At 40.8% G+C, this 23,014-nt stretch overlaps 1 protein-coding gene across 3 annotated transcripts in view; it reads left to right on the top strand.

Annotated features, from left to right (window-relative positions):
• CRYL1 (crystallin lambda 1) overlaps positions 1-23,014 on the top strand; it is a 144,925-nt gene that overhangs the window by 37,735 nt on the left and 84,176 nt on the right. For all 3 annotated transcript variants that reach the window (XM_023751178.1, XM_006085495.3, XM_023751176.1), the window contains one exon: positions 15,490-15,616. In XM_023751178.1, the coding sequence (XP_023606946.1) occupies positions 15,490-15,616 (127 nt within the window). The remainder of the gene's footprint in view (positions 1-15,489; positions 15,617-23,014) is intronic.

Here is a 23,014-nt window from a genome sequence, read left to right as displayed (position 1 = left end):
TTTCTATAAATTGACCATATATGGTTAGAAAATAATTAAAAATTTGCTACAATTACCAAAAAATGTATGCAATCTAGGTAGAAATATAAGAAAAATGTATAAGACATTCAAGGGGACTTTTTTTCAGTTTTATTGAAAGACAAAAAGCAAGACTCATCTAAATGATAACTATACCCTGTTCCTGGGCAGAAAACTTTTATTTTATTTTCACAGAGATAGTGAAAATAAAGTGGTAGAAGAAATGGGCCCAGGAAACAAGTTACAGAGGCAAAAGGAGGGGCCCTTGGAGCTTAGGAGAGAGAAGGGTAAAGGTAATACCTGAGAGTGGAGGGAAGGAGGGGGAGAGGAAAGCATGAGTATGCTCCCAGGAAAGAGAGTGCAGAAAACTTGTAGTGGGTTAATCGAAGCACTCCTGGAAGTAGGGTGTAGGGAAGCGGGGTTGATTGAACCTACTGGACTGCAAAGTCAAGAAATCCTCTTGTTAAACGTTCACCCCATGGTCCAAGGGTTCAGCTGGGTCATTCAACCTGGCTTATCTGTGTGTTCACAGATCATACTGTCACTTGGCTATCATCAGGACAGTTCAAATGATGGCTTCATTTCAGTTATTTATTTTTCTCCAACGGAAATAGCTTTGCTTATCTGATTTGTGAAAGTTATATAGGTTAATTGCACATTAAAAATATTGGCACATCAGGATGCTTTGACTATCTTTGGATGGCAGAATAAAGAGTGACTGTTGAACATTTTGAGGGTACACACTTATATCATGATCCTATGTGCTTGGGCATGTAGACACACACACGTTAACAGTGAAGGTAGGCTGTGAAGCTTACTTGGTGTGAACTCACAGTCATGTGGATTGTCTCCCTTTGAGGTTTCCAGCAATGACAGATAGGAAATCAAAGTCCACTTTTATTATTGGGCTAATGCCTGATTCTCCAGTGAAAACATTGCTGAAGTTGACTGATGTGAGGCCTACGCAGGCCCTTTTGAGTTATCTCCCCCTCCCCAAATCCCAATGGTGCCACCAGCTTGAAGGGAAGAGAACATCTGAGAGCCTCAGAAGGGAGAGGGGAGAAAGCAGGGACAGTGACTGTCTGGGCAGTGGGGGGCTCTGGGTCCAGGCAGGCAGAGCCTCAGCCATCCTGGGGGACAAATGGAGGGAATTTTTTTTTCTATGGCATGTTTAAATTTATATATAGGATAGGACAAAAGTTGGTTTACAGTTGTAAGTATGAAAAACACAGAGTTTATTCTTATATTATTATTTATTGTATTTCCCTAAAACAACTATAAAACTACTTTTCCCATCCTGTACTTCACTGAGAGGTTTTCAGATTCAGATATTTGAGGGGCTCGGCTGGTAACCATGTGAATAGCCCTTGGGAAACTGGAAGCAGTCATGATTTTAAAAACATTGTGCTGTCATACAAAGTATGGGGCTCTCTTTTAAATGAAATTTTGGTGTTCTTTCCCCCCATTTCAAAAACATTAAAAAATGATAAAAATGGAATGAATGAATGAGAGAAAAGTGTTCACGTGATAATTCACAGCAGGAGGTGCGCTGCACTGTTGGATGTTTTTCTGAATTTTCACACTCCAGGGACTTTATTTGGGATTTTGTGGAGCATGAACTTAATCCATGCGTGTGTAGTGAGAGTGTGATTGGAGCTCTGGGGTACTCAGACAGTCTGGGTGGGCTGGGTATCAGCGATAGAGCCAGGTCAGGGGACTGGGAACAGCAGTAGCATCACCGACCAGATAGGTGACACACACGGGTCACCCCACCCGCAAGATCCTGGCCTTCTGTTTTCCTAATTGGTTTCTGCTGAAGTGGGAAGAAATACAGGCACAGAGTACCACTCTGTCAGGGACTGGAAGAAAAGAGATTGCAAAATTATAGATAGCACATTAATGCCACTCTGAAAAAGCTAAAGGCCTAGATAGTTATATTTTTTAAAATTCTCATTAAAGAAATACATACATAAAGACAATTATTACTACCAAGTTTTTAACTCAGACTTGCAGACTCCTGTCCAACATCTTCCTAAACATAGACTTCATACCTGATCTGGAAACGTATCCTGTTTGGGATATATTTTTGTATTATTTCTTTGATTAAGTTCCTCCATACCCCCTACCCTACCTCCCCCTTTTTTCCCGTTCTCTCCTAGGCCAAGGGCTCAGCTGGGCCATCCAGCCTGACTTATCTGTGTGTTCACAGGTCATGCTGTTACTTAGTTGTCATCAGGACAGTTCAAATGGCTTCACTTCAGTTACTTATTTTTCTTCCTAAGCAGAACTCTTACTAGGCAGATGTTGGACCACATAGAAAAGTCTTAATTTTTCTATCTTCTTTTCTATTAGCCATCTCAGTCTTTTTGTTCTTCCTCAGATATTTCCACAGATTGACTTTCCAGCCCTTTCATTAAAATTTCCATTTGAACTACCATGTATTTCATTTGCGGTTTCTATCTTTGTATGTTTCTTTCTTTATCTTATTACTGAGTCCTAGATGTAATATATTCTCCAATTTTTCTGGGGATATTACAGGTTTTTTTTTTTACTCTCTTTCATTTCTTGCATTGTTATGGTTTCTTCATAGTTCCATACTGAATTTTGTTTTTGTGTTTGTCTCTACCTTTAACATTAGAGGCTGTCTAGTGATGGGTGATGGTATATTGTGCTTAAGAAAGAGACACTGATAAGCTCAATGGGATTTGTGGGCGTGATCACGCTAACAGCCCCTGGGTATCTTTTCAGAATAGTGGGCAGGGGTCCAGCTTTCTCACGGAGATTCCTGTGTCTCTTCTCCTTGACACACTGTCTCCAGAAGAGGACCTGCTGCTCTCCACCCACATTCTTGTTGCTCATCTAAGGAAAGTGCCTGAAGGGGTATGTATGCTTGTGGGGGTTCTCACCATTCAGTGTGTATACTTGATCTCAACTCCATGTTTCTATAGGGTGTCATGCCTGCCCCTCCTGTGTCTGGTGTGTTCTAGTTGAGTTTCTGCAGGAGTGGGGAGGGGAGGGACTCATGGGCTCCAGGCACCTCACTTGTGTCACATTTGGTGTCTGCAAACCCTCACCTTTGCCAGGTCCTTTGGGAGACACTTTGACTTCCTTCCCACAGGATTTTTCCTTTCTCCATCTACACTAATAAAAGAGAAACATGCAAATTGGTGTCACTCTGCTACACTCACCAGCCAATCGGATGAGTATGCAAATTAACCCAACAAAGATGGCAGTTAATTTGCATACATAGGCGCTCAGTGTCCTGGGTCCCGGGAACATCATCGGCACCCAGGTCACTCCAAGGTAGGCCCCGTGTGGGCCCTGAGCAGCATAGGAAGGGCCTGAGCCAGGGGACTCCTGGGCAGGGGCGGAGCCGGCCATCAGAGCTGTGGGGGGGCCCCTGCCCAAGCCTAAAGCCTCGGCCAGAGGTGTCAGGCCTGGGCGGGGGGCGGAGCCTGCGATCGGAGGGAGATGGGGGTCCCCTGTCCAGGCCTGACGCCTGGGCCAGAGGCGTCAGGCCTGGGCGGGGGGCCGAGCCGGCCATCGGTGTGAACTACAGAGGAAACACATTTTCTGACTGCTCATTGGCTAAGCTCCCTGTATGCCACTGGTAATATTCTTAGTAACTTGGGTAATAAGAATCCAAAAAGGTGATCTAGGGTTTTTCACCACACTACTGGCAAAAAAAACAAAGGTCCGCTGCTGGAGGGCTAAGAAATGTCATTTCCTGCCCTAGCTGGTTTGGCTCAGTGGATAATGCCTCGGCCTGCCGACTGCAGGGTCTGGGTTCAATTCTGACCAAGGGCATGTACCTAGGTTGCAGGCTCCTCCTTGGCCTGGGCCCAGGTCAGGGCTCATGCAGGAGGCAACCAATCAAAGTGTTCCTCTCACTTTGATGTTTCTCTCTGTCTTTCCCTTTCTCTTCCACATTCTCTAAAAATCAATGGAAACATATCCTCAGGTGAGGATAAAAAAAATAATAAAGAAATGTCATATCCTATGAAAGACACATCTTGAAAATGCCTAAAGAAAGTTGTCCTTTTTTCATTGTGAAGGGACTGGAGTCCGTGTTAATGAAAAAACCTTGCTGGCTGCGGTGACTGGCAGTGGCTGCAGCAGCGGGGTGATGGGGCTGGTGCCTTCTTCTGATCAGCCCGGTCACCTCCCACAAAGGGAGGCCAGACTGTGGCTTAGGCCCACTCCCCAAGGGGAGCAGGGAGCGGGCCTAAGCCGTCAGTAGGACATCCCCTGAGGGCTCCCAGTATGTGAGAGAGGGCAGGCTGGGCTGAGGGGAGCCCCCCCCCCCAGTGCATGAATTTCATGCACCGGGCCCCTAGTATGTAAATAATCAGCTTTGTTCACTCCACTGGTCATTCACCTTACCTCTCTTGCATTATTTCCCATCTTCCAAAAAAAAAAAATTCAATCTTTATTTATTACTAGGGGCCCAGTGCATGAATTCGTGCACCTTGAAAGGAACTGTGGGCTGTGAGGCTGCTATGGGCACAGGGGCGGGTCTCGGCCCATCTTACGCGACCCCACCTGGCCCCTCCTGCTATGGGCGTTCCCCCCCATCCCCTGTCTGCCTGCAGCCCCGCTCCCGCTGCTGCCGCTCCCACGCACTGACAGCACTGGCTCCACTCGCACCTGCTGATGGTGTGGAGCGATTTGGGCCGGCGCCAGTGCCAGCAACAGGTGCAAGGGGGCCATTGCCGGCAGTGGGTGCGAGAGGCAGCTGTCGGCCTTGATCACCCCTCAGGAGCAGTGGGAGGTGGAGAAACCTGAGGGGCGATCAGGGCCGGCAGCCGCCGCTCACAGCTGCTGAGGGCGTCAAATGATCGGAGCCAGCACCAGGCGCTGGCAGCAGGTGTGAGCGGCGGGTCTGGTGCCAGCAGCAGGTGCAAGCATCTGGCGGGAGCAAAGAATTTTCAGTAACCCCCAGAGGCTTGCCCCAATGACAGCAACTGGCACCCCACCTTGGTCTGGTGCCCCCGCTCACCTCCACCATCCCGCCACGGCTGACGCCCGCCATATTCTGCGCGCACCCTCTGGTGGTCAGCACACATCATAGCAACTGGTTGTTCGGTTGTTCGATTGTTCCCCTGTTTGGTCTATTTGCATATTAGGTTTATATATATATATGTATCTTGATATCTTTCACCTGTGGGCCCATATTTTTATTTTAAAAATTTTATTGAGGTGTAATTGACATCTGGCATATTATTTTCAGGTGCACAATATAATGATTTGATATTTGTATATATTGTGAAATAATCACCACAGTAAGTCTAATTAGGATGATTCCTTTAGTCTGGTTTTACTGAGATTTCTGGAGGGAGAAAAAATAAATATTGTGTTTTATTCACTAATTGGAAGTCCAAGGTCTATATTGTTACATAAATTAATTAAAACAAATCTAGCTAAAAAGATTTTTTCCCCCAAAAATCTACAAGCTGGTCCCTAAATCAACATATTTCTGAATTGTAGTTCGTATGGAGTTTTGTCCTTGCTTGACTTCTACCCTCTCTTACCTACTAGAAGATTCAAGTTTAAACAAAATTTAATGCCAGTTAAAGTAGCCACTCCTTTAATAAAGAAAACATAAAAAGAAAAAAATTATCTTTTTAATTTTTAATTGTGGTAAACAACATGTGACAAGTTTACCTTCCTTGCCATTTTTAAGTGTATAGTTCAGTGATATCAAGTACATTCATATTGTTGTGCAACCATCAGCACCATCCGTTTCCAAAACTGTTCATCTTTCAAAATTAAAATGCCATACCCATAAACAACAAATCCCCATTCTCCCTACAATCTCCATTCTACTTTCTGTCTATGAATTTGACTCCTCTAGGGACCTCATAAAGTGGTATCACACACTACTTGTCTTTTTGTGACGGGCTTATTTCTCAGCATAATGTGTTCAAAGTTCATTCATGTTGTAGCATGTGTTAGGATTTCCTTTTGAAGGCTGAATAATATTCCATTGTATGTTTATACCACATTTTGTTTATCCATTCATCCACTGATGGACATTTAGGCTGCTTGGCCACTGTGAACAATGCTCCTATGAATCTGGATGTACAAATATCTCTTAAAGGCCCTGATTTCATTTTTTTATATATATCCCCAAAAGTGGGATTGCTGGATGATATGGTAATTCCACTTCTAATTTTTTGAGGAAGTACCGTACCCTTTTCTACAGCAGCTACATCATTTTACAATCCCACTAATAGTGCACAAGGGTTCCACTTTATCTCTTTAACTTACTGAATGCTCCTTTTCAATAAAACTTCAAAAATAGAAATATAAAAAAATCACCCATATCCTACCTGACACTAATCATTAACATTTTCTTTTCTCTAATTTTAAGTAAAAATTTAATTTTGCTGAAGGATGCAAGTACTATTTTGAGTTCTAATGCTAGGCTGACCTCTAGAGGTTGCACTGGTGTGCGACAGCCTCTTAGCAACACGCTTTGAACTAGAAGGTTCTTCACTGTTAACAATGTAGGGGGTTTGAGACAGCATGGAGGGACCTGGAGAGTATTATGCTAAATGAAATAAGCCAGTCAGAGAAAGACAAGTATCACATGATCTCACTTATATGTGGAATCTAATGAACAAAATATAAACTGTTGAACAAAAAGATCCAGAGACATAGAAGCATGGAACAGACTCTCGAACCTCGGGGGAAGGAGGGAGAGGGTGGGTGGGTGGGAAGAAATCAACCAAAGAACTTGTATGCATATATGCATAACCCATGGACACAGACAATAGTGTGGTGAAGGACTGGGGCGGGGGACGGGTGGGCTAGAAGGGGCCAATGGGGGGAAAAGGGGGGCATATGTAATACTTTTAACAATAAAGATTTTTAAAAAATGTTAATTAAACAGTAACAACAACAAAAAACAGTGTAAGGCTGAACACTGTGACATACATGAGGCTACTGAAAGCTGGTTGGGAGTCATATCATTTTTCTAGGTTTTTATCTACGTCTTCTGTAAACCTTGAGGCAGAAGTTCTTTCAGCATATTCCATGAAAAATATTGCAACTAGTCTAACTGGGACAAAACATTGCCAAATGGCTGGGTTTGATTGTGGCATATAGCTTTGCGGAACTTGAAGGGAACTTGAGGAGTTTGTTTGAGTGTGTCTGAAAGCTCTTCCCAGCCTTTAATCTGCCTTCCCCTCAGGACCTGGTGTGCAGCCGTCCAGTGGGTTAAAGTACGCCACATCTGTCCCCTCTGCCTGTTTCCACCCCGGAGGGAAGAGGGCCTCGAGGTCCAATCACTTAGGTAGATTCTTCGTATGAGTCTAATTTTTGGGAGGCCATTGGTTGTGGCTGTTGCAGTGCTGGCTTTCTGTCCCCACATGGCCTCCTTCTTCTCTGCTGCAAAGGGATGTCCCAAGGAAGGTCTAAAAACAGTAGGTCATCAAAGGAACAAGAGGCTCCTTTGTCCTGGCATTGATTTGATCTCATGTGACTCAGGACATTTGGAAGAAAGTCCAAAAGTTTGCTTTGGCCTGTTGAAGCTTAAAGAAGTTGCCTTTGAGCACATGAGCTACTAAGGGCAAAATGGTTAATGATTATGTTATTGGGCTTTGGCATTAAAAACCCTATCGAGTTCAGCAGAAAAGTTTTGTGAGGTTGGAGGCCAAAGGAACTTTAATGTTTTTTTTATTATTTATTTTTAAAACTTTTACATTTAACAAATGACCAGAAGCAAATATGTCAGGATTGGTTGTTGTTAAATCTTGATTGTAGAAATATGGGGATGTTTATTATTCTTTCTCTAATTTTTTAATTTCTCAAAATAAGTTTTGAAAAGAAAATAGTCCTAGAAAAGAAACAGGGTACTCCGTTAAATTTATTTCCTGTTTCTCTGTGATAGCAAATACTTATCAATTTAATTGAAGTGATTTTGTGTGTGTGTGTGTGGATGTTTGTTTGGTGGCCACAAACAGTCTGGCCACTTGTATTCCGGTTGTATTTATGGGCAACGTAGTTAACTTATACCAATGCCATTGATTCCCAGGCTTAGCCATTGCTTCAGGTCTAATTTACATAAATCATATAGTTCAAAACTGAGCAGTTTAGATGTGTTGACATTTCCTTTAGCCCAAAGGTCCATTGACTCTCCAAGCAAAGTAGGTGCTAGGCGCTTTCAGGTTGTCAAGGATGAAAGTACTCAGATTATATCTGTCGATGAGGATCAATTGTGAGACTGAGGGAGTAAGGAATACAGGAAGCCGTCACTGCCACAGAAGTGGGACATTGTTCAGGAACACCTGAGCCTCTGATTGCCATATAGCAGCTTTGGTAACTCACAGCAATTCTAGGGCAGGAAGGTTGTTTCATAGTAGGTCCTTGTCTCAGGACTTGCATTTCTAAGGTCCACCATTGTGACTCTACCACTGGCTATTCATCTGTTGCTCATCCTGCCCTTGACCAGTCTACTTTCTAGGTCTTCATTTCAAATTGTCCAAGGCTGAACCGATTGGTTGGCCACATGCCATTAGCACAGGATCCCACTGGGCTGCCCTCTGGAGCCAGGCTGCAGGTTCACCTGTGCACAGCTGCCTTCAGTTCAGCTTCCCATCTTGGCCCAGTCCATAAAGTCACAGTATTGGTTCACATGGGACACAGCCTGTTGGTAATGAAATCCTGAAAGGAGATGGCATGTTTGCTAGGTACACTGGGGCTCCCTGAAGGGAACACACGAGCCTGTAGTCTAAGTTCAAGCTCAGCAGGTTGGAACTCAGGTGTTAGCAGCATTCATGAGGGAGGAAGTGCACACAAGCTCTTCTCTTTCTAGTCTCTTCAATATTGAGTACCTAGAATCTTCAGATTTTAAGGCAATAAATTGTGCCAAATAGTACCATAAATAAATTCCACCAGACAGGATTTTCTTTTTTAAATGAGAGAGCCATCATAGTTTTGGAGGAAGAGTCAGGAAGAGGAAGAGGTTCCTATTAATATGTTTAACAGAAAGAGTCTGAAGATGGTTTTCATCCCATCCTGCTTCCTGCAGCTTGATGTCCATGGGCAAATCTGTAACTAACTTGGGCCTCGATTTCTGTGTTACCAAAGTGAACAACTTAGACTAAATAAAAAAAGAAACATTATTTGTGTTTTGATGCATTTCATTGAAATATCTATAGCTGTTTTTAAGGCTAGGTTTATTGGATTCAGGTAATATATACACTGAGTGTCCAGATTATTATGACCACGTGACGTTTGTAGGCAAATTAGCTATAATTTCGCGCTGAAGTTGCTAGAGGGCTAGACAATTATAAATAGGGAAACTGGTTGTTTACCACGACAGTAGAAGTGATTTTTTTCTGAAGATATGGGTAAATAATGCGACTTAACAGCCTTTGAACGTGGGATATATTTGAACCTGCGTGGCCAGATTATTATGACAACCCCAGCAGTATTTCGTTGGGCCACCTTTTGCCTTCAATACTGCGGCGATTCTTCTTGGCATTGACTCCACGAGCTGTTGAAAGGTAATGCGAGGAATCTGACACCATGCCTGATGAATAGCACTGTCCAGTTCTGTGAGATTTGATGGTTGTGGAACCAGCTGCCTGATGGCTCTTTTAACTTCGTCCCACAAATGCTCAATTGGATTGAGATCTGGTGATTGTGGGGGCCACCTAAGCAAGGTAAAGTCTCCCTCATGTTCTTGAAACCACTCCTGCACAATACGAGCACTGTGGCATGGAGCATTGACTTGTTGGAAGAAGCCATCTCCATTGGGATACACCATCAACATGATAGGATGAACTTGAACAGCAACGATACTTAGGTATGTTGTGCTATTCAGACGTTGTTCCACATGAATTAAAGGGCCCAAATCATGCCAGGAAAACATGCCCCAAACCATAACACTGCCCCCACCAGCTTGAAGGGTTGTACTCATGCATGTGGGGTGCATGCTTTCATGCTGTTTCTGCCAAATTCTCACTCTGCTACTTGCATGATGCAATTGGAAACATGATTCATTGGACCACATGACTTTTTCCCAATGCTCGACTGTCCAATCCTTGTGTTCCCGTGCGAACTGGAGACATTTTATCTTGGTAACTGTAGACAGCAAAGGTGTTCGAAAAGGCCTCCGGCTTCCATATCCCATATGATGCAGTGTACGGCTAATTTACCTACAAACGTCAGGTGGTCATAATAATCTGGCAACTCAATTTAATATATATCCCACATTCAAAGGCTGTTAAATCGCATTGTTTACCCATATCTTCAGGAAAAATCACTTCTACTGTCGTGGTAAACAACCTGTTTCCCTATTTATAATGGTCTGGCCCTCTAGCAACTTCAGCGCAAAATTATAGCTAATTTGCCTACAAACGTTAGGTGGTCATAATAATCTGGCCACTCAGTGTATATATTTCCAAATGGGCAAAACTGGGAAACAAAAGAGCAGGCATTAGCAGTAATAATCCTAATACCAGTAATGTTTTTGTTCCTCTGAATGTGAACAAGAACTGTAACGAAATCACTTAATAATTATATAAATTTATTTGTATAGTAGAGCTCGTATTCACATTGAATAACATTATCATTACAAAATTGAAGGCAGTGAATATTTTCCTTTTCTCATGAAATATAAAATATACCAAGTATCTAGGAATATTATACTTTAAAGAAACAGTCTAGAAATTAGTTTCTGGCAATATGGCAAAGCAGATATCCTGAAAATCCTTTCAGCTTGAAATACTTAAAAATATGGAGTAGATGTATATAGTTCATAGTTTCTTTATAATGTGCAGCTGAACTGGTAAGAAAGTAACATCAATTCTGAGAGACCAGTCAGAGAGCAGGAATCCCAAGGGATGTGTGAAAACTACAACTGCTCTAAGAGTGTTTTCCTATCTTGCTAATCTAGACCTTTGGTTCTAATAGCAAACCTTAGTCTGTAGATGATGGGGGATCAAATTGGAGATCTCAAATGAAGCTAGTATTCAAAGGGCTGCATTGTTAGTGAAATGGAGAACTAGGAAGAATATAACTCACTTATACGTGGAGGCTCTGACTTTGACTCTGGGTGGAGAGGAGAAAGAGTTTCTCTGAGAGTTTATACATAAACTAGTGGCCTGGTGCACGGATTTGTGCACTGGTGAGGTCCCTCGGCCTGGCCTGCGGGGATTGGGCCGAAACTGGCTCTCCGACATCCCCTGAGGGATCCCAGATTGCGAGAGGGCTGTTCTTGTGTGATGCACTCTGGAATCAGGCTCCCTCCTCTCTGGTTCCAGGTGCGTCACCCGAGAACTGCAGCTGCCCAGTCACTGCAGCTCGGCAGCTCCTGTGTTGAGCATCTGCCCCCTGGTGGTCAGTGCACGTCATAGCTACCAGTCGGCCAGTCACTTGGGCTTTTATATATATAGATCAGCCCTCTTAGAGTTTTGAAACCCAAATTCATACTACCTGTGTGGTCTTAAAAACTCCATGCCAAGAATTCAGATTGGTCCCTTGGTAATTAGTGTCTCCAAGTGCTTGTTAGAAGCAAAATACATTCTGTCTCCAGAATAATGTACCTTTAACCCAAGACTAAAAGAATTCCCACAGATAGAGTTCAGCTCACAATAAAAAATCACAAAACACAGGAGAGACCAGGTATTATGAGCATAGTGAATTGACCTGAAGTAGGATTTGAAGATACTATTTAGCATGTAATTCAGGAGTTGAACTGATGGAACATGTAAAGTAGTTCACTAGAGGTCTGAAAGATTTAGAGAGACTAGGGAAAGGAGCAATTTATGAAGACATAATGATTGAGAGTTTATGTCAACTACAGACATGGATCCTCATTTTGGAAGAAACAAGTGTCCCAAGGAGCATAAATACAAAGGGTGTCTATCCCTAGATAAGTCATAGTGAAGTTATAAAAACACCAGGGAACACAAGAAAAGTCTGAAAAGCAGCCAGAGAGAGAAAAGACAGACTGCCTATAAAGGAACTACAGATTGACAACAGCCAGTGGAATTCAGAACATGATAGAATAATATCTGCCAAGCACAGAGCCAGTCATATTAAGCAGATTCTTTCTTTTCTGTAAGCATAATATTAGATAGTAATTTTATAGGAAATTTATATATATTACATATTATATTTCTTTTATACTTAAAAAAAACAGGTATGGTAGGCAGAATAATGGCTCCCCAAAGATGTCCAGGTCCTAATCCTGGAACCTGTGAATATGTCACCTTACATGAAAAGAGGCTTTGCAAATATAATAAAATTAAGAATATCAAAATAGGGAGATTATCTGGGTGGCCCAATGTGATCACAAAGATCCTTGTGGGAGAAAGAGGGAGGCAGGAGACTCAAAGAAGGAGGTCTGATGATAGATGTAGAGGTTGGAATGAAGGTAGAAGAGGGCCATGAAGCCAAGGAAAGCAGGTGGCTTCTAGGGTCTGGAAAAGGCAAGGAATAGATGCACCTCCAGAGCCTTCCAGAGGAACACAGCCCCACCAACACTTTGATATTAGTCTACCTGAGATTTCTGACTTCCAGACTGTAAGATGGTAAGTGTGTGTTGTTGAAGCCACTGAGTTGTGGTAATTCGTTACAGGAGTGATGGGAAACAAATACAACAGCTTTATTGAGATATCATTTATCAACTTGTTTAAAGTGTACTATTAAATGTTTGTTTTAAAATAGATTTTTTATAGAGAGGAAGGGAGGGAGAGAAAGAGAGAGAGAGAGAGAGAGAGAGAGAGAGAGAGAGAGAGAGAGGAAGGAAAAGAAAAACATTGGTGTGAGAGAGACACATGGATTGCACCCTGACCGGGGATCGAACCTGCAACCCAGGTATGTGCCCTGACCAGGAATTGAATCTGCAACCTTCTGTTGTACCGGACAACTCTCCAACCAACTGAGCCACACCAACTAGGGCTTACATGGTTTTTAGTATATGTATAGTATTGTATAATTGTAAAAAATTTTGAAAGATGCATCAAAAACGTGAAATTAAAAGAAATGATCTTTGAATCATATGGAGCTCTCCTCACTGTGGTAATTTGAATAAAAAATGCAGCTGTGTTCTGGGAGGTTTGCTGGATGATACTGATGTGTGATCCCAGAAACGCTAGGACAGTGATGGCGAACCTATGACACGCGTGTCAGAGGTGACACTCGAACTCATTTTTTTGGTTGATTTTTCTTTGTTAAATGGCATTTAAATATATAAAATAAATATCAAAAATATGCATCTTTGTTTTACTATGGTTGCAAATATCAAAAAATTTCTATATGTGACACGGCACCAGAATTAAGTTAGGGTTTTTCAAAATGCTGACAGGCCGAGCTCAAAAGGTTCGCCATCGCTGCCCTAGGACTTGGAAACCCGTGCTTTCCCTTTGTATCTCAGTAGGGTAACCTTTTCTTATGACTCTTTTTGCTGCATTTCCCTTGATGGTGTATAAAATATGTATTTGCTGGCACTTAAACCAGTTCTTTTTTGTTGTTGTTGTTAATCCTCATCTGAAGATATTTTGAGAGAGGGAGGGAAGGAGGGAGAGAGAGAGAGAGAGAGAGAGAGAGAGAGAGAGAGACATTGATGTGAGAGACACATCGATGGACTGGTTGCCTCCTGAATGTAACCTGACCAGGGGTGGGGAATGAACCCACAACCCAGGAATGTGCCCTTGATTGGGAATTGAACCTGAGACCCTTTGGTGCTCGGGCCAACATTCTAATCACTGAGCAACACCGTCCAGGGTGGTTCTTTCTTGATTTTAGGTATCAAACTGATAAATCTTAAATTTTGAATCTGTCACTATGACACCGTACAGTACTCTGTACAACTAATACCAGTATAAGCTGCTTGAATTGGCTCAATAGCCACAACTGAAAAAATGACAACACACATGTGCACAGAGAGTTGATCTGAAGTCAAATCTGAAGACACTATTTTGCATGTAATTCAGGAGATGAAGTGATGTGTTCTTGGGCTGAGGGACTTTGACAGCTTTAAGGTAAAAAGCATGACATGAAATCATGTAAAAATTATTTGACTCACTGGCAGAAAAATCCCCAGGATTTTTTGGAAAGCATGAATGGTGCTCCTTAAGCAGCTGTGTGTGTGCGCTTGTGTCTGTGTCTGTTTGTGTATGCACTCTGCCTTGTTTATTTAACCCATCATGAGTTTTCAGCAGGACTGACTACATAATTTGTGAGGCCAAGTGCAAATGTGGGCCTTTGGCTCAATATTTATTAAGAGTTTTAAGGTGCTGACAGCAGAGCATTATATCCAGCACAGGGCCCTTCTGAGCACAGTTCCTACACCAGGAAGCCAGATGGTCCTGATTAGAACATACGGTCTTTCAAACCTTCTCCCCAGGGACTGAGGGTAAGGATGAAGAACTCCTGCTTTCCAGTTTCACCTCCCGTCAGCCTTGTTTCATCCTTTCTGAAAAAAATTTTTAATTGTAAAATACCGGAAATTTACTATCATAGTAATTTTAAGTGTGCAGTACAGTGATATTAAATACATTCATATTATTGTGCATCTCCATAACACTTTTCATCTTGCAAAACTGAAACTCTACCCATTAAACAATAATTCTCCCCCCCAGCACTGGCAACTACCCTTCTACTTTGTGTCTCTATGGGACCTCAAATAAGTGGAATCATACAGTATTTGTCTTTTTGTGACTGGCTTATTTCATTTAACATAATATCCTAGAGGTTCATCCATGTTGTGGCATGTGACAGGATTTCCTTCCTTTTGAAAGTTAAATAATGTTCCATTGTATGGATGAACCACACTTTATTTATTCATCTGTCTATGGATATTTGGGTTGTTTTTATTTTTTTTAAATCAATTTTTAGAGAGAGAGGAAAGGGTGGGGGTGGGGGTGGGGAGAGGGGAGAGAGAGAGAGAGAGAGAGAGAGAGAGAGAAAGAAAGAAAGAAAAAGAGAGACATTGATTTGTTGTTCCACTTATTTATGCATTCACTGGTTGCTTCTTGTATGTGTCCTGACCAGGAATCGAACCCATAACCTTGGCATATGGGGACAATGCTCTAACCAACTGAGCTACCCGTCCAGGGCCTTGTTTCTAACTTTTTACTATTGCAAACAGTGCCTTTATGAACATGAGTGTACAAATATCTGTTGAGTCCCTGCTTTCAATTTTTTTGGTTATGTACCAAGAAATGGAATGCTGGATCATGTGCTAGCTGTATTTTTAACTTTTTGAATAACCACCAAACTGCTTGCCACATGTTTTACATTCCTACCAATAGTGCACCTGGTTCCAGTTTGTCCACATCCTCACTAACGCTTGGTTTATTTTCTCTTCTTTTGTTAGTAGCCATACTAATGGGTGTGAAGTGACCTATCCTTGTGGTTTTGATTGGTATTTCCCTACTGATGAGGGATGTTGACCTTTTTGTTTTAAAATTTGGTTTTGAATACTCACAGTGAATACACTTTCCTTTTTTTAAGGAAAGACATGAAGTTGCTGGAGCAGTCAAGTTCTCTGAAAGGTTCACTGAGCGCAGAACAGCAGCTGTTCCTCATCACTGGTTGCTCAAATATTCAAGAAGCAGTAGAGGGCGCCATACACATTCAGGTGAGTTAAGGGCCTGTGCTCAATTCCATAAGGGCTTCCTACCTCCTTGGAAGAACAGGGGAAGATACAAGGCAGTTAAAAGTATGGACCTCTTGTCCTGGTGGGATGGCTCAGCTGGTTGGAGTGTCATCCCGTACACCAAAAGGTTATGGGTTAGATTCCCAGTCAGGGCACATACCTAAGTTGCCAGTTTGATCCCTGGGAGTCAGCTGATGGATTGTTTTTCTATCTCTGCATTTCTCTCTTTATCAAATCAATTAAAAAAAACATATCCTCGTGTGAGGATTAAAAAAAGTGTGGACCTCTTGTAACATGAAGGTCAGAATTATGATGATTTTTTTGTTGTTGTTAATCTTCATCCAAGGATACTTTTTCCATTGAGTTTTTAGAGAAAGTGGAAGGGCGGGAGGGAGGGAGGGGAGAGAGAGAGAGAGAGAAAGAGAGAGAGAGAGAGGTATTGGTTGCCTCCCACACATACCCTGACTGGGGCTGTGGATTGAACCTGCAACCCAGGTATAAGTCCTTGACTGGGAATCGAACCCACGACCCTTGGGTGCGCAGACCGATGCTCTAACCATCCTCCCATACTGGCCAGGGCAAAATTAGGATTTTTGTGATAGGAAATGTTATCATCAAAACATCTTATGGGCTTTAAACTACTGGGATGATGATCTTTCAGAGGTGTTAGGATTTTGAGCAAAAATAGATTTTCTGGACAGTTTTATCTTTCTATTGAATGAGAGATTATATTCCATTTTTTAAAATAATTTTTTTTCAATTACAGTTTACATTCAATATTATATTGTATTAGTTTTAGGTATATAACATAGCTGAGAATTTGGGAACAAACCCAGCAGTTTGAGCACACGTGTTTTATGGTCAGCTGCTGCCTTGAGATTCAGGTCAAATACACGAAATCTTAGAATCTCGACTTTGTGGCTCTAAAATTTCTCTGGTTCATTTAACAAATGTGTATCAGTCAGAACATAAGCAGGGGCCTATTTTTCAGTTCTTTACCTTTTCTATTATTTTCATCTCTATTTTATGTGGTGAAAGTTGTGTAGCATTGAGGAGGGATCAGATAGATGCTTCTTTAATTAGCCTTCACGTGCCACCTGTTTCACCCTTACTGAGGTGGTGGCAGGCCTGTACAAGGATTTGCTTCTAGAGAGAGCATGGAAGCTTCTAGCATGGTCAGCACAGAAGGCTCTTCACACATGCTTAAGGAAGTGTGTGCTTTTTATGCTGATGTTGCTGGAGGAGGAGACACAGTTTATGTCCAACAATCCTCCCAAACACAGACATGTGGGAGCCGCCTGCATGGAGGCAGTGGTTGAGAACACAGACTTTAAGTCAGGCAACTTTGTACTGAACAGCTGTGTGACTTTGGCAAGTTTCTTAATGAGCCCACTTCCTCACCTGTGAAATGGGCATCATACCCCATGCACTGGGTGATTGTGAAGGAACCACAATGTCTAAGGGGACCCCAATGTAAGGCAAGGCTCTGTTTTTCCAATGAGAAGATTAAAACAATCCTTTTTGGGGTCCATTTGATATGTAATATTTACATGGTGGAAATAAATACTATAATTACCCATATATGTGATATGAAATATGAACATGTGAACATGTTTTCCAGAGCACATCTTTGCTTTCCTCTGAGATGCTTTAAAAAATCCATATATGATGATGGCACTGGAAGTTTTATTTTCACTCAACTACGAATTTTCAGACCTATATGTGTTTTTTTCTCCCTGCAGTAGTATGCTTGAGATTTGTGGTCCCACAACATAACAACTTGCTGTGTTCCTTTTTTAAAAAAAGTGATCTTTATAAAGCTTACTTACAAATTTTGCAGCCCAAGAAATAGTAAAGTCATGTCCCAGGAATCATTAATACACTGATGTTAAATTTCTTTGTTTTCTGGTCCAATTTTAAAAACTAGATTCTGTCAGATGGTTTCTACACTACCATGTTGAATTAGTTTAGGTTAATGCTTCTTCCCCAAACAGTATATTATTTTTCAAAAAATGGAGAACCTCCACAATATAACTTTAAAATGACTTGAATATAAAGCTGGTACTTTTATGGAAAAGTTTTGGGAAAATATTCCAACTTATGCATGTAAAGTGCCTAGCACAGTACTTGGCACATAGAAAATGCTTAATAAATTTATACAATAAACTATCTTATAATGTAGCCATTTGTGTACAATTTTGGCAGTAAACAAATGATATGGGATAATGTATGTTGCTCTATGTGTAGTAGGTACTGAAAACTGCTCTTTAAGGCCAGTCTGTGTTGTATGGATTAAATGGATGTATTTACATGGCATTTACTTGTTGAGCAGGATCTATGGTGCACAATTCTTGAGTCAGGCAGTGTAGGGAGAGGATACTAGAGAAAGATGATGTAAGCTGTACTAGGTTTAATTCCTGTAAGAGATTGTGTTCTTCATAAATTGTTTAAAAATTTTTTGAAATTATATTTTTAACTTTGTGAAAGAACAAAAGAAATGGTTTGTACTTCTAGTACCACAAAGAATAATGGGAAGGAAGCAGTTTGGACCATGAAGATTGGGAAGGGTTAATGAAGGTGGGGTTGGAGCCCACCTTGGTCTTTGACAGTGGATTTTTGGGGTTGAGGCCAGGACAGAGGTGGGGACAGTGTCTCAGAGAGAGGTGAGGAGAGGACTTGAGGTACCTGTGAGTGTGGTCCAGTAAGTGAGTAGAATGGCAGCTGAAAAGGTGAGGAAAGGCTAGAGGTTAAGTATAGCTAGCCTATTGGGGAATACTAAGTGCCAACCTGAAGAGTTACTTAGATGTTATAAGTTAATATATATAAAGTGCTTGCCATATAACAGCAGTGTTTAAGTGTTCTCTTCAAGAAATGAGGAGTTATTTTTTAAATTTTAATTTTAAATTAAATCTTTATTGTTGAAAGTATTACATATGTCCCCTAGTTCCCCCCATTGGTCCATTCTAACCTGCCCCTATCCCCCGTCCTAGGCTTTCACCACCCTATTGTCTGTGTCCATAGGTTATGCATATATGCATACAAGTTCTTTGGTTGATTACTTCCCACCTTTCCCCACCTTCCCTCTGAGATGCCCCAATCTATTCTCTGCTTCTGTGTCTCTGGATCTATTTTTTTGTTCATCAGTTTATTTTGTTCATTAGATTCCACATATGAGTGATTATTGTTGAAAGTATTACATATGTCCCCTATTTCCCCCCATTGGTCCATTCTAACCTGCCCCTATCCCCCGTCCTAGGCTTTCACCACCCTATTGTCTGTGTCCATGGGTTATGCATATATGCATACAAGTTCTTTGGTTGATTACTTCCCACCTTTCCCCACCTTCCCTCTGAGATGCCCCAATCGATTCTATGTTTCTGTGTCTCTGGATCTATTTTTTGTTCATCAGTTTATTTTGTTCATTAGATTCCACATATGAGTGAGATCATGTGATACTTGTCTTTCTCTGACTGACTTATTTCACTTAGCATAATATTCTCCAGGCCCCTCCATGCTGTCTCAAATGGTAAGAGATCCTTCTTTTTTTACAGCTGCATAGTATTCCATGGTATAAATGTACCACAGCTTTTTTATCCACTCGTCTACTGATGGGCACTTAGGCTGTTTCCAAATCTTAGCTATTGTAAATTGTGCTGCTATGAACATAGGGGTGCATACATCCTTTCTGATTGGTGTTTGTGATTTCTTAGGATATATTCCTAGAATTGGGATCACTGGATCAAATGGCAGTTCCACGTTTAATTTTTTCATGAAACTCCTTACTGCTTTTTATAATGGCTGCACCAGTCTGCATTCCCACCAGCAGTGTACTAGGGTTCCCTTTTCTCCACATCCTCATCAGCACTTGTCATTTGTGGATTTGCTGATGGTAGCCATTATGACAGGTGTGAGGTGATACCTCATTGTCATTTTAATTTCCATCTCTCTGATGATCAGTGACTTTGAGCACTTTTTCATATGTCTCTTGCCCTTCTGTATGTCCACTTTTAGAAGTGTCTATGTAGGTCCTTTGCCCTTTTTAAAATTGGTTTGTTTGTCTTCCTTTTGTTAAGTTGTATGAGTTCTGTATGTATTTTGGAAATTAACACCATATTGGATGTACCTTTGGCAACTATGTTCTCCCATACAGTGGGCTTTCTTGTCATTTTGCTGATGGTTTCTTTTGCTGTGCAGAAGCTTTTTATTTTTATGTAGTCCCCTTTGTTTATTTTCTCCTTAGTTTCCTTTGCCCTAGGAGATGTATCTGTAACATGGTTTCTTCTAGGATTCTTATGGTTTCATGACTTACATTTAGGTCTTTTATCCATTTTGAGTTCATTCTTGTGTATGGTGTAAGTTGGTGGGCTAGTTTCATTTTTTTAAATGTATCTGTCCAATTTTCCTAATACTATTTATTGAAGAGACTATCTTGACTTCATTGTATGCTCTTGCCTCCTTTATCAAATAATTGAGCATAATGGCTTGGGTCGATTTCTGGGTTCTCTGTTCTGTTCCATTCATCTATATGCCTTTCTTGCACCAGTACCAGGCTGTTTTGATTACGGTGGCTTTCTGGTATAACTTGAACTCTGGTATTGTGATTCCTCCAACTTTATTCTCCTTTCTTAAGAGTGCTGTGGCTATTTGGGGTCTTTGTTGGTTCCATATAAATTTTTGGAGTAATTGTTCTAGGTCTGTGAAATATGGCATTGGTATTTTAATAGGGATTGCATTGAATCTATAGATTGCTTTGGGTAGTATGATGTTGATTTTACCAATCCATGAACATGGTATATTCTTCTACTTGATTATATCTTCCTCTATCTCTTTTTTCGATGTCCTGTAGTTTTTGGAGTACTAGTCTTTTACCTCCTTGGTTTATTCATAGGTATCTTAATTTTTTGTTGTAATGGTAAATGAGATTGTTTAGTTTCTTTTTCTGAGAATTCATTATTGTTGTATAAAAAAGCCATTGATTTCTGGGTGTTAATTTTGTATCCTGCTACATTGCCAAATTCATTTATTAAATCTAGTAGTTTTTTGGTGGAATCTTTAGGGTTTTCTATGTACAATATCATGTCATCTGCGAATAATGACAGTTTTACTTCCTCCTTTCCAATTTGGATGCTTTTTATTTCTTCTTCTTGTCTGATCACTATGATAAGACATGGGAAAGCAGACATCCCTGTCTTGTTCCTGTTCTTAGAGGAAATGGTTTTAGTTTTTGCCTATTGAGTATGATGTTGGCTGTAGGTTTGTCCTATATGGTCCTTATTATGTTGAGATATCAGGGAAGGAGTTTAAATGGAGAGTGAAAATAATCAATAAAAAATGGGTAAGGGAAAAAAATTGAGATTTCATTTTTGTCTGATGCCTTGACTGATTTTCTTGGGCATGTTTACACATTTCTTTATATGACATGCAGCAAATTTGATTTTCCAAATTTTGCAACTAATGCATATTAATTTCTCCTTGCTTACCAAACAAATAAGCAAATAAAATTCCCAAATCAAAGCCTGCTTAATGCTATACCATGTGTTTGTTAAATTTTATTAGGTTTCTAACAATTCAGGATGTTAAAAATACATTTTAACGAAAAATAAATTTTAGGAAAATACTGATTAGGTCCACTATTCAAAAATGTTTTAATAGTTTTGTGTGTTCGTACTTCTTTCCATTGCTTCTATTTATTTTCTGCCTTTCTCTAACATAGTTGACATTTTACTGTTTAAGTAGTATTTTGTATCAAGGTTTTTATTTAAAACTTAGAATATTTCTGCCCTAATCAGTTTGGCTCAGTGGATAGAGCACCGGCCTGCGGACTCAAGGTCGCAGGTTCGATTCTGGTCAAGGGCATGTACCTTGGTTGTGAGCACATTCCCAGTAGGGGAGTGTGCAGGAGGCAGCTGATTGATGTTTCTCTCTCATAGATGTTTCTAACTCTCTATCCCTCTCCCTTCCTCTCTGTAAAAAAATCAATAAAATATATTTTAAAAAATAAATAAAACTTAGAATATTTCTTATAGCATGATTTGCCCAAGACTTTGTCAGATAGAAGTATAATTTTTAGACTGAAAACAGTCGTTATGTATATTATGTGATGTTTAACCTAAGAATGACATTAAAGCTGAAGGATCAAAAGGCCATGATCACCTGTCTTGCATCTACTCACCAGGCCTTGTTAAGCTTCCTCATCTTAGTGTCCAGAGACTTCTTCGTAGCTGTACCTTCTTGTCAACTCTTGGAACTCCTTTTTACGATTTATAAATTAATCTAGGCTCTTTGGACATATTTTTTAAAGGCAAATAAAAGTATCATTACTTTAGGGAATTGTTCAAAAGCAGGAGGCAGAGCTTGCGAATTAACAAGCGAATAAAACCACATTGTTGCCACTGTTCTCTAATGACAAACAACCCAATTATAGATGTTGCTGTGTCCCCAAGGGTGAAAGTCCCAGAAATGTGAGTGTAAATCTCCATGGTGGATTTTTTTTCGACCCAAACCCCAGTGGGCAGGAGCATGGGTCAGAGTTTCCTAATTCTGTGCTGAACGGTGGGAGTGTGCAAGAATGAAACCTGAATTGTTAGAACCTAGTGCAATTTAGAGATCAAATCTTGCCTGGCAAGAAAAGCCACTATTCTGGAAAAATAACTTTATCCTGAAAAGCCTGTCTAAAGCATTGACTCTTAAAGAGCATTAAGGCTCATTAGCTACGGTACAGAGGTTCTATCTAATCTCTGGAATTTAAGACTTGAGACTGAGGTAGCTCGTAGGAGCCATGGAATGAGTTATAGAATTATGAAGTTTAACTGGAATTTCCTAACACAAAAATCAAGACAATAGCTGAAATCTAGAAGTAAAAATTATATTATCCATGCAGATTATCAGAATTTGCATTTGCACTTTATCTTTAAAATTTTGAAAATGCTAGTCATTTTGATAAGGACTTTCAGACTCTGTTAGTAATTACAAGAAGCAGTGTTTATTAATATTTATTTATTTATTATTATTTTTATTTCAGAGAGGAAGGGAGAGGGAGAGAGAGATCAAAACATCAATGATGAGAGAGAATCATTGATTGGCTACCTCCTGCACACACCCCCATTGAGGATCCAGCCCACAACCTAGGCATATGCCCTGACTGGGAATTTTGAACCGTGACCTCCTGGTTCATGGGAATACTAATGTTTTTAGATTTTACGTTTTATTTTTATTTATTTATTTTTTTAATCCTCACCTGAGGATATTTTCCATTGATTTTTTTGTTTGTTTTAGAGAGAGTGGAAGGGAGAGGAAGAGACACAGAAAGAGAAACATTGGTGTGAGAGAGACACATTGGTTGCCTCCTGTGCAGGCCCGGATAGAGCCTGCAACCGAGGT

Source organism: Myotis lucifugus, unplaced genomic scaffold (genome assembly GCF_000147115.1).
Source record: "Myotis lucifugus unplaced genomic scaffold, Myoluc2.0 scaffold_19, whole genome shotgun sequence".
NCBI lineage: Eukaryota > Metazoa > Chordata > Mammalia > Chiroptera > Vespertilionidae > Myotis > Myotis lucifugus.
Note: the sequence above shows the minus strand (reverse complement) of the source record. Positions and strands in the feature narration are given on the sequence as shown.